The 15572-nt window shown below is 42.6% G+C and overlaps 1 protein-coding gene across 2 annotated transcripts in view; it reads left to right on the plus strand.

Annotated features, from left to right (window-relative positions):
- LOC127670211 (solute carrier family 5 member 4-like) overlaps nucleotides 1-15572 on the plus strand; it is a 48708-nt gene that overhangs the window by 18704 nt on the left and 14432 nt on the right. For both annotated transcript variants that reach the window (XM_052164588.1, XM_052164589.1), the window contains exons 6-9: nucleotides 5972-6077; nucleotides 6847-6927; nucleotides 12631-12851; nucleotides 13518-13653. In XM_052164588.1, coding sequence (XP_052020548.1) covers nucleotides 5972-6077; nucleotides 6847-6927; nucleotides 12631-12851; nucleotides 13518-13653 — 544 coding nt within the window. The remainder of the gene's footprint in view (nucleotides 1-5971; nucleotides 6078-6846; nucleotides 6928-12630; nucleotides 12852-13517; nucleotides 13654-15572) is intronic.

A 15572-nucleotide genomic window follows, 5' to 3' on the forward strand; every position in this document is an offset into this window, starting at 1 on the left:
CTCTGCATAGCCCTGGCTATCCTGGAACTTACTATGTAGATCAGGCTGGCTTTGAATTGCCTTTCTCTGCCTCCCAGTGGGATTAAAGGCTTGCATGCCACACCACACCACTGAGTTTCTTCCTTCCTTCCTTCCTTCCTTCCTTCCTTCCTTCCTTTCCTTCCTTCCTTTCTTCTTTCTTTCTTCCTTTTTTTGTTTGCTTGGTTGTTTGGTTTGGTTTTTGGTTTTGGTTTTGGTTTTGACTTTCGAGTTTTGGTTTTGATCTTTCTCTGTTTAGCCTGGGCTGTCCTGGAATCTGGTCTGTAGACTTTTCTGCATTCTTACCCAGAAGTCATACTGATGTCTTAAATGCATCATACTGATTAGATGCAACATACATATTAAATCATGCTGACTGCTCCATCACTTACCAGCTAACACATGCTGGCCAGCTGAGAACATCTAATTCTAATGTTGGTCATAAAGGCTGTCTCTCTCTTCCATCCAGATCTTGCTTAGCATAGTAAGGCTGAGGTTGATTTGTTCTTGTCTTACAGTTTTTACTTCTTATAATTGTTGGGTTTCAGACCCTGGAACAAAGGGCTGAGGTGCATATTTTACAGACCAAAGCAGACCTGGCTTCCAGGTTCTCCCAGCATCCCTCAGTCCCTACCTGGCATACCCCACTACCAACCCTGAACTTTCTAGCCCAGGGGCTGGACTGCCCTTCCCCCCAGAAGCTCCTCCCCATATAATCCAGACATTTTGGTTTCCCCTCTCTCACTTTCCCTATTGCATCTGTCTGTCTGTCTGTCTATCAACCTATCATCTGTCTTCCTCTTCTTCTTCCTCTTCCTCCTCCTCCTCTTCTTCTCCTCCTCCTCTTTTTCCTCCTCCTCCTCCTCTTCTTGTTCTTCTTCTTGTCCTTCTTCTTCTTGTTCTTCTTCTTGTCCTTCTTCTTCTTGTCCTTCTTCTTCTTGTCCTTCTTCTTGTCCTCCTCCTCCTTCTTCTTCTTCTTCTTCTTCTTCTTCTTCTTCTTCTTCTTCTTCTTCTTCTTCTTCTTCTTCTTCTTCTTCTTCTTCTTCCCCCCTCTGCATGTCTCAGTCCTCTCTTTCTCCTCCCCCCTCTCCTCTCTTCTACCCCAGGGTAACTTTCCTGGCTTCCCAATAAACTTGTATTTAAATACTCTAATCTGGCTTGAACTGGCTCTGAAATGAGGGGGAGAGAAATAACTTATCAATAATTATCTTGTGAATTTGACTGCAAAATTACTGTCTAACACAGTAATCAATTAAGGTTGTCTTAAGAATAAGAGAAGATTGTCTGGTGGTGGTGGCACACACCTTTAATCCCAGCACTTGGGAGGCAGAGGCAGGCAGATTTCTGAGTTTGAGACCAGCCTGGTCTACAGAATGAGTTCCAGGACAGCCAGGGCTACACAGAGAAACCCTGTCTCGAAAAACCAAAAAAAAAAAAAAAAAAAAAAAAAAGGAAGAATAGAAGATAATATTATTAAGATAGAACAATGTTGTATTCTGTTGTATTTTGTAGCTCCCTGCAGCTACTATGAACTGGGTTGCTGGAACAGAAGCTGAGGAATAGATGGGGAAGGGGCAAAAAGAATGAGGCCAGGATGATACTTTACCCATTGAGGCCCCAACTTTAATCGAGGTCAGACCTTTTAACACTTTGGGCAAGCCCCTCCCCCCCAGACTCTGGGCTGAGTTCCGGGAAAGTCTTCTGGTGGTCCTTGGCTCTACTGCTCAGGCAGCTGGATGGGTCACCTGCTTAATTCAGGAATTCGTTGACCTGGAGGAACAATGAACTTAACCTTCACTCTGAGCTTCTCCACCCTAGGATAAAAATTCCTACTGTAACCTACTTCCCTATTTTGCACTAAAGTCAGATTCCTGCCTGAAGCCAGAAATTGTCCTTGGCCAATGTCAAGTTCCTACCATGTGGCATGACACCCCAATATGGCTCTGTACAGGACAAAACAGCAACCAACAGATTGGGAAAAAATCTTTACCAATCCTACATCCAATAGAGGGCTAATATCCAATGTATACAAAGAACTCAAGAAGTTAGACTCCAGAGAATTAAATAACCCTATTAAAAAATGAGGCACAGAGCTAAACAGAGAATTCTCAACTGAGGAAACTTGAATGGCTGTAAAGCACCTAAAGAAATGTTCAACATCCTTAGTCATCAGGGAAATGCAAATCAAAACATCCCTGAGATTCCACCGTACACCAGTCAGAATGGCTAAAATAAAAAACTCGGGTGCCAGCAGATGCTGGCAAGGATGTGGAGAAAGAGGAACACTCCTCCATTGCTGGTGGGATTGCAAGCTGGTACAACTATTCTGGAAATCAGTTTGGCGGTTCCTCAGAAAATTAGACATAGTACTACCTGAGGACCCAGCTATACCACTCCTAGGCATATACCCAGAAGATGCTCCAATATGTAATAAGGACACATGCTCCATTATGTTCATAGCAGCCTTATTTATAATAGCCAGAAGCTAGAAAGAATGCAGATGTCCCTCAAAGGAGGAATAGATACAGAAAATGTGGTACAATGGAGTACTACTCAGCTATTAAAAACAATAAATTCATGAAATGCTTAGGCAAATGGGAGGAACTGGAAAATATCATCCTGAGTGAGGTAACCCAATCACAAAAGAACACACATGGAATGCAGTCACTGATAAGTGGATATTAGATCAGAAGTTTGGGATACCCAAGCCCAGATCAAATGAAGCTCAAGAAGGAAGAACAAAGTATGGATACTCTGGTCCTTCTTGGAAGGGATAACAAAATACCCACAGAAGATACAAAGTGTGGAGTAGAGTCTGAGGGAAAGACCATCCATAGACTGCCCCACCTAGGGATCCATCCTATATACAGTTACAAAACCCAGACACTATTATCGATGCCCACAAATGCTTGCTGACCGGAGCCAGATATAGCTGTTACCTGGGAGGCTCTGTTAGTGCATGACAAATACAGAGAGGGACACCCTCAGCCAGCCACTGAACTGAGCACAGGGTCCCCAGTGGAGGAGCTAGAGAAAGGACCCAAGGAGCTGAAGGGGTTTATAGCGCCATAGCAGGAACAACAATATGAGCCACCCAGTACTCCCAGAGCTCCCAGGGACAAAACCGTCAACCAAAGAGTACACATGGAGTTACCCATTGCTCCAGATGCATAGGCAGCAGAGGATGGCCTTGTTGGACATCAAAGGGAGAAGAGGCCCTTGGTCCTGGAAAGGCTCGATGCTGCAGTGTAGGGGAATACCAGGACAGGGAGGCAGGAGAGGATTGATTGGAGAACAGGGGGAGGGGAGATGGCTTATGGGATTTTCCAAGGGGGGGAACCAGGAAAGGGGACAAAATTTGAAATGTAAATAAAGAATATATCTAATAAAAAAGAATAATAGAAGATAATATTATGATTTTTAATTAATAATAATAGTATTATATAATATTAATATTAATAATATTGGTGATGTTATTAATGTTATTAATTAATATTATATTGTCTTGATGATATTATTATTAATATTATTATTAGGATAATTATTCTAAGAATAATATCTCTGATCTCGTTAAGTAAAACACCACCACGGCACTCAGTATTTAATAGTTCTGGGCTTTAGAGTGACATCATACAGGATCAAGCTCGTGGTGTATAAGTTTCTGCCTGTGTACCTAGGCCTCAGAGTCCTTAACAGCAAAATAATTATAATAGCAATACCTGCCTTAGAAGTAGTTTGGGGAATAAAGGTGAGAACTTACAAATTATTTCAAGAGTTCTAGGAAGATAGTGATATCAGAAGCCACGCTGATACAGTCTCATCCGCATGGCTGCCCAAACTTGAGTTGAAAAAAGAGGACGCCAGTGGTCCTGTCACACTGGGCATGGAAAAGCCCACAGGCCTTCAACCCTACACGAAGAACTACAGGTACCTAAGGAAGGCTGGGAGCAAGAGGGGTTGTCTTCCCCAGGGAAGAACACAATTGTTTGTCCTTTACCAAATGGTTAACCCTGAAATTATGCATACAGGTAACGTATGGACTAAGTCTATTATATTTAGGAATATGTATATGTATATACATATGTGCATGGAATGCCAATTAGTATTTGATAGAGAGAGGAGAGGCGTATATCATAGAAGTTAGAGGGAGGAAATGGAATGTAGTAATATGTCTACTAAAGCCTTTATGTCTGGCCTTAAGTAAAATGTATAGCAAAGTCATTGTATGGGGCTTTCATGGAAATGTCTCAACAAAGCCTTTGCCATGTTTGGGTCAATCAGTAGAGGCTGAGAAATTGTTTTGAGACTGTTTGAACCTTGAAGAAATGCTGTCTCTCCAGAGAATCTGCACTTGGTGCTACGTGAGGGCTAGCAGCTGCACCAACCTTAGAACTAAGACAATCCCGCCAAACCTGGAGTTCTTTTTTTTTTTTTTTTTTTTTTTATTGTGGTCAAAAGGGACTGAGATTTGTTTGTGTGAGTTGTCTGCTCTCTCCAGGGCAAAATAACTTTGGTAACTGGAACCTTTCCTAGCCCCAGTTAACCTTGTATAATGTTTTAATAAAGTAACTGGAGTGAGCTAGCTAGGGTAGCTCTTCAATCTTTTCCAAGAAGGCTGAACCCCTCTGTTCTTTCAGAAAATGAAGGCTTAGCATCTTGGTCCTCTCTCTCTCTCTCTCTCTCTCTCTCTCTCTCTCTCTCTCTCATTCTCTCCTACAGTACCTACAATAAACACTAGTATGTATATAAATAAGGGAATGGAGAAACAGTATGTTATACTCTCAAAAATAGATAGATAGATAAATAGATAGATAGATGATAGATAGATAAAATAAGATAAAACACATTCTTAGAAGTGAAAACATTTCTAAAAGATTTTTTAATTATTTTTTTAAAAAGTCATCCCTTCAATTACTCTTTTAGAAGCAGTGTGTGATTATATAAAAAGAAAACAATTAGAATCCTGAAATTTTCATTGATAGAATACTAATGCCAATAACATATTCTTTGAAATACCCTCAAGAGTTACTATGGGTGATTGTTGAGTCTCTCTAAGCCTTATGGTACAGAAAAAGGTTACAGGACATGTTACGATATATAAGTTTTTTTAAAGGTGTATCTATTATTATATCTAAGTACACTATAGCTGTCTTCAGAAACCAGAAGAGAGCATCAGATCTCTTTACAGATGGTTGTAAGCTACCATGTGGTTGCTGGGATTTGAACTCAGGACTTCTGGAAGAGCAGTCCATGCTCTTACCAGCTGTAATTTTAAAAAACACACTTCCTCCTTTCCCACTACCAGCCCCACTCCCGGCATACCTGTTCCTCCCAGCTAGCTTCCCCAAGCAGCCTGCCCACTTTTGCTCCTCAGAAGAAAAACAGACAGCTTAATTATCTTTGAACTTGCCAGACATCACAATTGCTGGGCACAGAATCTCCTGCCCTAACCTTATCAGCTAGCCTATATCAGCCATTTGCCAATGGCAGAGGTTGCTGTACCCCAAGATCTTACATGGTTGCTACATGCTTCTCATCCCAAACCCTGGCCAGAAAGGTCCCGTCTTGCTTTCCTCGTGTCCCTTTTATTTCCTGGGATCCGGAAGTCCCATCATTACCCTTTGCCCAGCAATTGGCTTCCACCTTCTTTATTGACCTAATCAAGAACCAATCAGGAAACCAGACCTTACTAATAGCACCTCCCCCTATAAGGATATGCTACTTCCTTTATAGAGTCATTGAACAATGAACTACCTGTGGTGAGTGTCCACAAGAGAGGGTGAAAATTGTTCAATGACTTGCATGGGACATTGTGGTGGGGACATCTAACCGGAGTCTTGGAAGAGGGGCAGAAGTCTGTCAGGAGAGCGAGGAAAAGAGGTGGATGTTGGAATAGGAAACTCAGAGGCTTGAAATCCGTGTTTCTCTCCCATCCTGACTGTTGCTTCCATAGTCAACCATGTTTTCCGGAGCCATATTCATCCAATTGGCCTTGGGATTGAACCTCTACCTGGCGGTCTTCATCCTCTTGGCTATCACTGCTTTTTACACGGTGGCTGGTAAGTCTGCTTCTGGTGTCGCTCACCCATAATGTGTTCAGTTTGTCCTCCCCTGATCTGTGATTAGCACACTCGGTGTTAGCCTTCTGAGGGCCAGGTTAAAGATACCATCCTGTTGCCACTGTTAGAATAAAGCACAGGACAACACAGCAATTACAAGAAATGCAACAGAATCGTGGGATGTAAGACTGATCAACACAACATTATGAAGGCTGAGCAGGTTAAATTTAGAAATATATATGTATATATGAAATACTATATATACTCTATATATTAATATATATATATAGAAATATATATGAATACATAAAGAAAATATATAGAATTTAGAGTGACTATATATAGAAATAGAATATATAGAAAAAGATATATGAATATATATAGAAATAATATATATATATATATATATATATATATATATATATATATATATATATCCCAAATGGGTGCAATTGATTAGATTATTATGGTAAGCTGCCATAGCATAAAATCTTCACTTTTCCCATATTTAATATGCAAAAACTCACCATCGTGGAACTCCACCAATAATTCACAGAACTTTGTATCTCAGTAAGACAAAAAAGGGAAAATGAATTAAATATGTTAATAAACCCTTAGAAGAAAACGATGTCAAGACAAACTGTGACTCACATAGGACCCATGATATGTTGTCTACTGACTCCTTTCTACGTTTGGGATAGAGGAGAGCCCAAGAGGGAAATCAGGATGCATGGATCAAATATTCTGCTCCATTCATCTCTCTCCACAGGGGGGTTGGCCTCAGTGATCTACACGGACTCTTTGCAGACTTTCATCATGCTGGTTGGCTCCTTAATTCTCATGGGATTTGGTAAGTGAGGTCTATGTGCTATACCATGGGCCGAGGAATTATGGGAAATGGTCCTGTCTGTCTGTTCTGTAACGTTGCCTCCCGGTCTAACTGCTTCACACATCCGTTTCATATAGTTCCGTTAATGGGAATGTTAGCCAGGCAGTGGTGGCGCAAGCCTTTAATCCTAGCACTTGGGAGGCAGAGGCAGGCGGATTTCTGAGTTCGAAGCCAGCCTGGTCTACAGAGTGAGTTCCAGAACAGCCAGGGCTACACAGAGAAACCCTGTCTCGAAAAAAATATATAAAAAATAAGTGGGAATGTTAACAGTCCAGTCATCTGGCTGGGGTTCTTTGGCTGTATTAGACAGAGACTGTGGGTGGACAGGAAATAGCTTCAGTCCTGGCAGCACCAAGCCCATTCATTGGTTGGTAGTCACCACCCACGAACTTTTCCTGGGCAGATGTGAACTAACACCTAGACCATCTGCTTTATCTCGACTGCTGATCCTTCCTTCCGGATTCAGTCTCTTTGAAAAGTTTAGCTGGGTTACTGAGCTTTGCATTTCAGCTGAGTTCCTCTTCAAATTTCTTGTTCCATTTTGAAACCCTGTATTCTTTTCGTCGTCACCTCCTCCAGCCTTATGTTGTGTTTTCCTGTGCATCCGCACAGGCATTTCCTTTCTTTCAATTTACTGAGCTGTTCCTTTGCATCTTTCTCAAATGTCTTGGAATTTTTGATGAGCTTTTTTCTACTATTTTCAATTTTGTATGTTGGGGTTCATCTAGGCAATTGTATTCGAACAATTGCTGGAGCAGTAAGGCAATGGGAAGGAATTAAAATGAACAAATTGGGGCTGGAGAGATGGTTCAGAAGTTAAGAGCACCAACTGCTCTTCCAGAGGTCCTGAGTTCAATTCCCAACAACCACATGGTGACTCACAACCATCTGGAATGGGGTCTGGTGCCCTCTTCTGGTGTGTCTGAAGAGAACAATGGTGGTGAACTCATATGCATAAATAAATAAATAATTTTTTTTCTTTTTTTTATTCGATATATTTTTTATTTACATTTCAAATGATTTCCCCTTTTCTGGCCCCCCACTCCCCGAAAGTCCCATAAGCCCCCTTCCCTCCCCCTGTTCTCTCACCCACCCCTTCCCACTTCCCTGTTCTGGTTTTACCCTATACTACTACACTGAGTCTTTCCACAACAAGGGGCCACTCCTCTTTTCTTCTTGTACCTCATTTGTTGTGTGGATTATGTTTTGGGTATTCCAGTTTTCTAGGTTAATATCCACTTATTAGTGAGTGCATACCATGATTCACCTTTTGAGTCTGGGTTACCTGACTTATTATGATGTTCTCCAGCTCCATCCATTTGCCTAAGAATTTCATGAATTCATTGTTTCTAATGGCTGAATAGTACTCCATTGTGTAGATATACCACATTTTTTGCATCCATTCTTCTGTTGAGGGACACCTGGTTTCTTTCCAGCTTCTGGCTATTATAAATAGGGCGGCTATGAACATAGTGGAGCATGTATCCTTATTACAGGCTGGGGAATCCTCTGGGTATATGCCCAGGAGTGGTATAGCAGGATCCTCCAGAAGTGACATGCCCAGTTTTCTGAGGAACCGCCAGACTGATTTCCAAAGTGGTTGTACCATCTTACATCCCCACCAGCAGTGGAGGAGTGTTCCTCTTTCTCCACATCCTCGCCAACACCTGCTGTCTCCTGAATTTTTAATCTTAGCCATTCTGACTGGTGTAAGGTGAAATCTCAGGGTTGTTTTGATTTGCATTTCCCTAATGACTAATGAAGTTGAACATTTTTTAAGATGCTTCTCTGCCATCCGAAGTTCTTCAGGTGAAAATTCTTTGTTTAACTCTGTACCCCATTTTTAATAGGGTTATTTGGTTTTCTGGAGTCTAACTTTAAAATGATACAAATAGGGAAGGAAATCAAACTATGTTTGCCAATGGTGTCCCAAAGATCTACAAGAAAACCTCTACAAATAATCAACAATATGGCAGGATACAGAATTCATTTTTAAAACCCATTGCCTTTCTAACACCACCAACAAACTGCCAGAGAATGAGATCGTGGATGCCACTCACATTCACAATATCCTCAAAGAGAACAAAATATCTCAAAATAAAGCAGAGCATGGAAATGAAAGACAGCACAATGAAAACTTTAAGCCTCTGAAGAAAGAGATACAGGCACTAGAAAGTGGAAAGGCACCCACGCCCATGGATTGGTAGAAGTAACTTGTGAAGATAACCATTTTACCGAAAGCTATTTACAGATCTAATACAATCCCAATCAAAATCCTCATCGTATTGGGATAGAAGAAACTATCCCAACATTAATATGGAAGCATAAAAGACAATAGATACCTAAAAAACAATCCTGAGTAGAAAGAGAAATACTGACAGGGTGGCCATTCCAGATCTCAAGATATAGTACAGGGCTGTAATAATAACAACAATGTGGTATCGGAACAAAAATAAGTGTAGAATTAGTGGGACATGCTGTGTTTTCCTAGCTTGTACTAGGACAGCCCACTGAGTCCTACTCACAGCATCCAAATGCTTTTAGAGTCCCCAAATCCTTTACATCCCTACAAAAACAAACAAACAAACAAGAATAATAATAACAAAACACAATGATCAGGCCAGTCACAGAAACTTCTGTCTTTGTTGTTTTTCCCTTGCTGTGACAAAACACTATGGCAAGGCAACTTGTTTTTTGTTTTTTAAGGTTTTTTTTTTTCTGAGTCTTCAGACACACCAGAAAAGGGCATCAGATCTCATTACAGATGGCTGTGAGCCACCATGTGGTTGCTGGGATTTGAACTCAGGACCTCTGGAAGGTCAGTGTTCTTAACCTCTGAGCCATCTTTCCAGCCCCGGCAAGGCAACTTTTATGGTTTATTTTTTCTTTTTCTTTTTTTGGTTTTTTGAGACAGGGTTTCTTTGTGTAGCCCTGGCTGCCCTAGAACTCACTCTGTAGACCAGGCTGGCCTTGAACTCAGAAATCCACCTGCCTCTGCCTCTGCCTCTGCCTCTGCCTCTGCCTCTGCCTCTGCCTCTGCCTCTGCCTCTGCCTCTGCCTCTGCCTCTGCCTCTGCCTCTGCCTCTGCCTCTGCCTCTGCCTCTGCCTCTGCCTCTGCCTCCCAGGAGCTATAATTAAAAGCATGTACCACCACTGCCCAGCTCAAGACAGCTTTTAGAATGAAGAGTTATTTGCAGTTCAAGAGGTATAGGAATTCGTGACCATCATGGTGGAAAGGCAGGCAGGCATGGTGCTGGAGCAGAATCTTTGAGCTCACAGCCTGATCCACAAACAGGAAGCAAAGAAGACACAGAGAGTGGTCTGAGCCAATTCCCACCCACCTGGTTACACACCTCTTCCAAGTCCACACCTGTGTAGTGAGGGTTTCGACTGCTGCAATAGAACATCATGACCAGGCTGAAGAGATGGCTCAGCGGTTAAGGGCACTAACTGTTCTTCTGAAGATCCTGTATTCATATCCCAGCAACTATATGGTGGCTCACAACCATCCATGAGATCTGTCCCCTCTTATGGAGTATCTGAAGATAGCTACAGTGTACTCACATATAATAAATAAATAAATCTTTAAAAAAAATTAAAGAGCATCATGACCAAAAAGCAAGTTGGGAGGAATGTGAAAGCAACTTTTAATCACCTGATGTACTTGTTGTTTCGAAGGCTTTCTGCTGAGTCAACTCATCCTTTTTAGCTCTTTCTGAACTCTGGCTGGCTAGTTCTCAGCTGGTCTGGCTCAAACTCCTGTGCAAGCTGACTCACTCAAAGGCCACTGTCTTTTTGTTTGTTTGTTTTTTCCTCACACTTATTCCATATAAAATTATAGCTCCCACTTGGTTGAGAACTAGAAAACCAGATTGCAATGAAACACTAGTGCTTCAAGGCGGGAATGGAAGCCATTTATGTCTGTTCTCCTACTTCATGAAGTTTGCAGAAAAGTGGTGGCCACAGAAAATATGACACTAAGCAAAGTGACTGAAACTTGGAAAAAGTCAAACAGAAAACAAGCATCGCACGTTCTCTTTCGGTGAAGAGCCTAGCCGGCGATGTATGCATGTCTATATGGAAACGCTATAAATGTGGGTAGAGTGTAACATATAGAAAAGTGATAGAGAAAGTGGTGACATCAGTGGTAGGAAGTACAGAACACAAGTGTGAAAGTATAGAAAGATACTTTGTTCTGGTTTCAGTGGTCATGGTTGTTGAGAGAGACAGAGTGTGTGTGTGTGTGTGTGTGTGTGTGTATGAATATATATATATATATATATATATGGGTGTATGTATGTGTGTATCAGTGTGTGTGTGTGCATGTGTGTGGGTATGTAAGACTGTGTATATGTGTGTAGAGAATGGTGAGAGGGCCCGTATACCTATATAGGGATGGCAAGTGCCCATGTACCTGTAGAGGGAGGCTACCCAGCTAGAGGGGATGGAGTCCCTGATCCAGTCTTGATCCTGTGGGGTGGAGGCCCGAGTACCTGCGGAAGAAGCCCAGCCGGGCAGGGAAGTCCTTGGTTCTTTCTGTCAGCTGGGAACACTGCGAGGCCTGTTCCATTACTCCAGCACACAGTGGGTTTCGATAAAAAGAGACAGCCATGACTTTAAAGCTTTATTGTAAAGAAATAAAGTGAAAGAGGGGAAGTAGAGAAGTAAAAGCTGCCATGACCATGTGGGAAGAGGGAGAAGAGAAAAGAGAAGGTTAGGAGAAAGACAGAGAAAAGAAAAGAAAAGAAAAGAAAAGAAAAAAGAAAAGAAAAGAAAAGAAAAGAAAAGAAAAGAAAAGAAAAGAAAAGAAAAGAAAAGAAAAGAGAGAAGGGCAAGAGCAAAGGCGGGGGGGGGGGGGGGGGAAGAGAGAGAGAGAAGGCAAGAGAGTGAGGAGGGGCCAAGCATCCCTTTTATAGAGGGCTGGGCTACCTGGCTGTAGCCAGGTGACTGTGGGGGTGGAGTCTAGCCAGAATGCTAGGGGCCTGGCCCTACTGACTGATGGCCGCAGGGTTATGTCCAACATATGTGTACAAATGAGTATTATGAGTGTGTGTGTGGACATGTGTATGTGTGTGTGCATGCAGGGGGGTGTTTGTGAGTGTGTGTGTGCATGTGTGTATGTGTTAATGTGTGTGCATGTGTGTTTGTATGTCTATGAGCATTGTGTGAATATGTATGAGTGTGTATGTGAGTGTATGTAGTATTGTGTGAGCGTACATGTGTGTGTGTGTTGAGTTAAAATGTAATTGACAGAGAAAGTGTAAAACCATAACAAAGTTCCATTGCTTCTAAATGGCCACTTTGTAACTGTGAACAGTCTAATGAGATCTATAGAGTTTGGTACTGGGCAAATGTTATTAAGTGGCAACCTTAAGCTGCATAAGGGTTTTTTGTTTTGTTTTGTTTTGTTTTTTATGTATCAGTTTATTGCTTTGCTATGTGATTTACTTAAGAAATAAGAAAGAAACAATATTAAGGAATTATTTTCTTTGAGTACTCAGTACAAGCCAATAGTCTAAGATCCCAAAGCCATGGGCAGACCACTGGGCAAAGTACAGAAGACACGACCACCTGATAGGAAGCAGGCAAGGACCTTCACTGCAGTGGCATTCTTGTGAGCAGGCAGTGTTTGAAATTCTCACACATTCTCTGATGCCTTTCTAGCATTTGCAGAAGTCGGAGGCTACGAGAGCTTCACAGAGAAGTACATGAACGCCATCCCCTCTGTCGTGGAGGGGGACAACCTGACCATCAGCCCCAAGTGCTACACTCCTCCGCCCGACTCCTTCCACATCTTCCGAGATCCCATCACTGGAGACATTCCATGGCCAGGACTAATATTTGGAATGACCATTTTGGCCATCTGGTACTGGTGCGCAGATCAGGTGAGCATGAGCATTTGCATGTGTGACTGTTTTTATTTTTCTTGTTTGGTGTAAAAGTAGCTAGCTTCTTCTATTTTGTACATATTAATGATATTTAAAGTGTCAGACACTTTTCTATGTCTTGTAGAAAATAGATGTCTTAGTCCTCCTCACCACACGTTTTTCCCCCTCAGAGACACACTCAGCTCTTTCTTTTTTTTTTATGATTTATTTATTGTTATCAAGAGCTTTTCACCACTGAGCCCTGTTTTCAGCCCTAACCATATAATTTATTATTATATATAATATGAATCCTTGACAATGTATTCTCAGGCTGGTGAGTTAGCCCAGTGGTTAAGAGTCAGTACAAGCCAATAGTCTAAGATCCCAAAGCCATGGGCAGACCACTGGGGAAAGTCCGGAAGACACGACCACCTGATAGGAAGCAGGCAAGGACTGTTCTTCCAAAGGTCCTGAGTTCAAATCCCAGCAACCACATGGTGGCTTACAACCACCCGTAATGAGATCTGACACCCTCTTCTGGAGTGTCTGAAGACAGCTACTGTGTACTTACATATAATAAATAAATAAATCTTTTTTTAAAAAAAAAAGAAAAGAAAATATATTCTTACCTTCTTTAAAGTCACTAGCAGTTTGTTGCACTAATATGGTGTGTTTCCCCGGCAGGTCATCGTACAACGCTGCTTATGTGGCAAGAACATGTCACATGTGAAGGCTGCCTGCATCATGTGTGGCTACCTGAAGCTGCTACCCATGTTCCTCATGGTGATGCCAGGGATGATCAGCCGCATTCTGTACACAGGCAAGCCATGGATATATGAATCTTCTTTTTTTTAAAAATATTTATTTATTTTATTTATATAAGTACACTGTCACTGTCTTCAGACACACCAGAAGAGGGCATCGGATGCCATTACAGATGGTTGTGAGCCACCATGTGGTTGCTGGGAATTGAACTTGGGTCCCCCGGAAGAGCAGTCAGTGCTCTTAACCACTAAGCCATCTCTCCAGCCCATGAATTTTCTTTTCTATACTTGATATTTGTGTTTTTTTAAGATTAAAAAAAATACTTTGATAGGTTAGAAGGAGAGACGGAGGAATGTGGTGGTAATTTTAGCTAGACCAATTTGTGCTTCCAGAGGACCACACTCCCAGCCACCCACCAGAGCCCTCTGGATTTGTGAATGAAACACACACATCAGTTAATTTTTGACATAACCTGACTAGCTCAAAGGCTGGGCACTCCTAAGCCTTCTCATGCCTCCCCAGGGCCAACTGGGGAAGTAGCCGGTAGCCACCTACCCGAATTCTTATATGGCTGGTTGGATTTCTCTCCTACAGCTCTTATATCCCATCCTTCTCCCCTAAATCATGGCAATTCTCTGTCTTCCTTTGTCCCTGTTCCTAGCCCACGCAAATCTAAATGTTCCACCTCAGTCTACCTGCGCAGTCATTGGCCATTGGCTCTTTATTGATCAATCAAAAACCAACTGGGGCAAGGACCGTCAGCATTGGGACACACGGATTCACAGTTTTGGGGGCTGGATTAATTCAAAGCATTAGAACCAATGCCCCATAGGGAGGCGCTTCTGAGACAAGGTCAGAAGGGGAACATTCAGCAGATTTGGCACTTGTCTGTATCATGTTCATACATGCTGACAGTCTCCTTGCAGACTTCTGCAACTGTGCATCCTCTTCCTGTGAGTGCATTTAATGCAAGATAGTCCAGAAGTCCCCTGAGTGATGAGGTAGAACTGAGCAAGGATGTGCTAGCTGACTGTGGTGGCTTGAAAATGCTTGGCCCAGGGAATGGTACTATGAGGAGGTGTGGCCTTGCTGGAGTGGGTGTGGCCTTGCTGGAGTGGGTGTGGCCTTGCTGGAGTGGGTGTGGCCTTGCTGGAGTGGGTGTGGCCTTGCTGGAGTGGGTGTGGCCTTGTTGTCATAGGTGTGGCCTTGTTGAAGTAGGTTTGGCCTCATTGGAGTGGATGTGGCCTTGTTGGAGGAAGTGCGTCACTGTGGAGTGAACTTCGAGACCTTCCTCCTAGCTGAAGTCAAGGCTTCTAACACTTTTTAAAGGGTGTTTTCCTCTCTCCTACAAGGCACACTGAAGAAAGAAACTTCAGCAAAGCATAAGAATGATCTCCAGAGTTCAAATCACCCTCAGCACCAGTGAATGGCTTCCATAAATCTACTAGGATGTCCCATTAAGCCACACTTAAAGCATTTCATTGCTTTCCAATCCAAAGTCCCCAAATCCACATTCCTCCAAACAAAAGCATGGTTAGGCCTAGCACAGTGATGCCCCAGTTCTTGGTACCAACTTCTGTCTCAGTTAGGGTTTGCATTGCTGTGAACAGACACCATGACCAAGGCAACTCTTATGAATGACAACATTTAACTGGGGCTGGCTCACAGGTTCAGAGGTTCAGTCCATTATCATCAAGGCGGGAGCATGGCAGCATCCAGGCAGGCATGGGGCAGGAGAAGGAGGCGGGAATTCTACATCTTGTTCCAAAGGCAACTATCTTTCAGGCAGCTAGGAGGGTCTCAAAGCCCACCCCCACAGTGACATGCTTCCTCCGACAAGGCCACACCCACTCCAACAAGGCTGAATCTCCAAATAATGCCCATTCTTGGGCCAAGCATATTCAAACCACCACACTGATGGTTTAGGATTAAGTGAGGCAACATCTTTGATCAAGAAGGTCTTGGAGGCACGCA

Source organism: Apodemus sylvaticus, chromosome 19, assembly GCF_947179515.1.
Source record: "Apodemus sylvaticus chromosome 19, mApoSyl1.1, whole genome shotgun sequence".
Classification (NCBI taxonomy): domain Eukaryota; kingdom Metazoa; phylum Chordata; class Mammalia; order Rodentia; family Muridae; genus Apodemus; species Apodemus sylvaticus.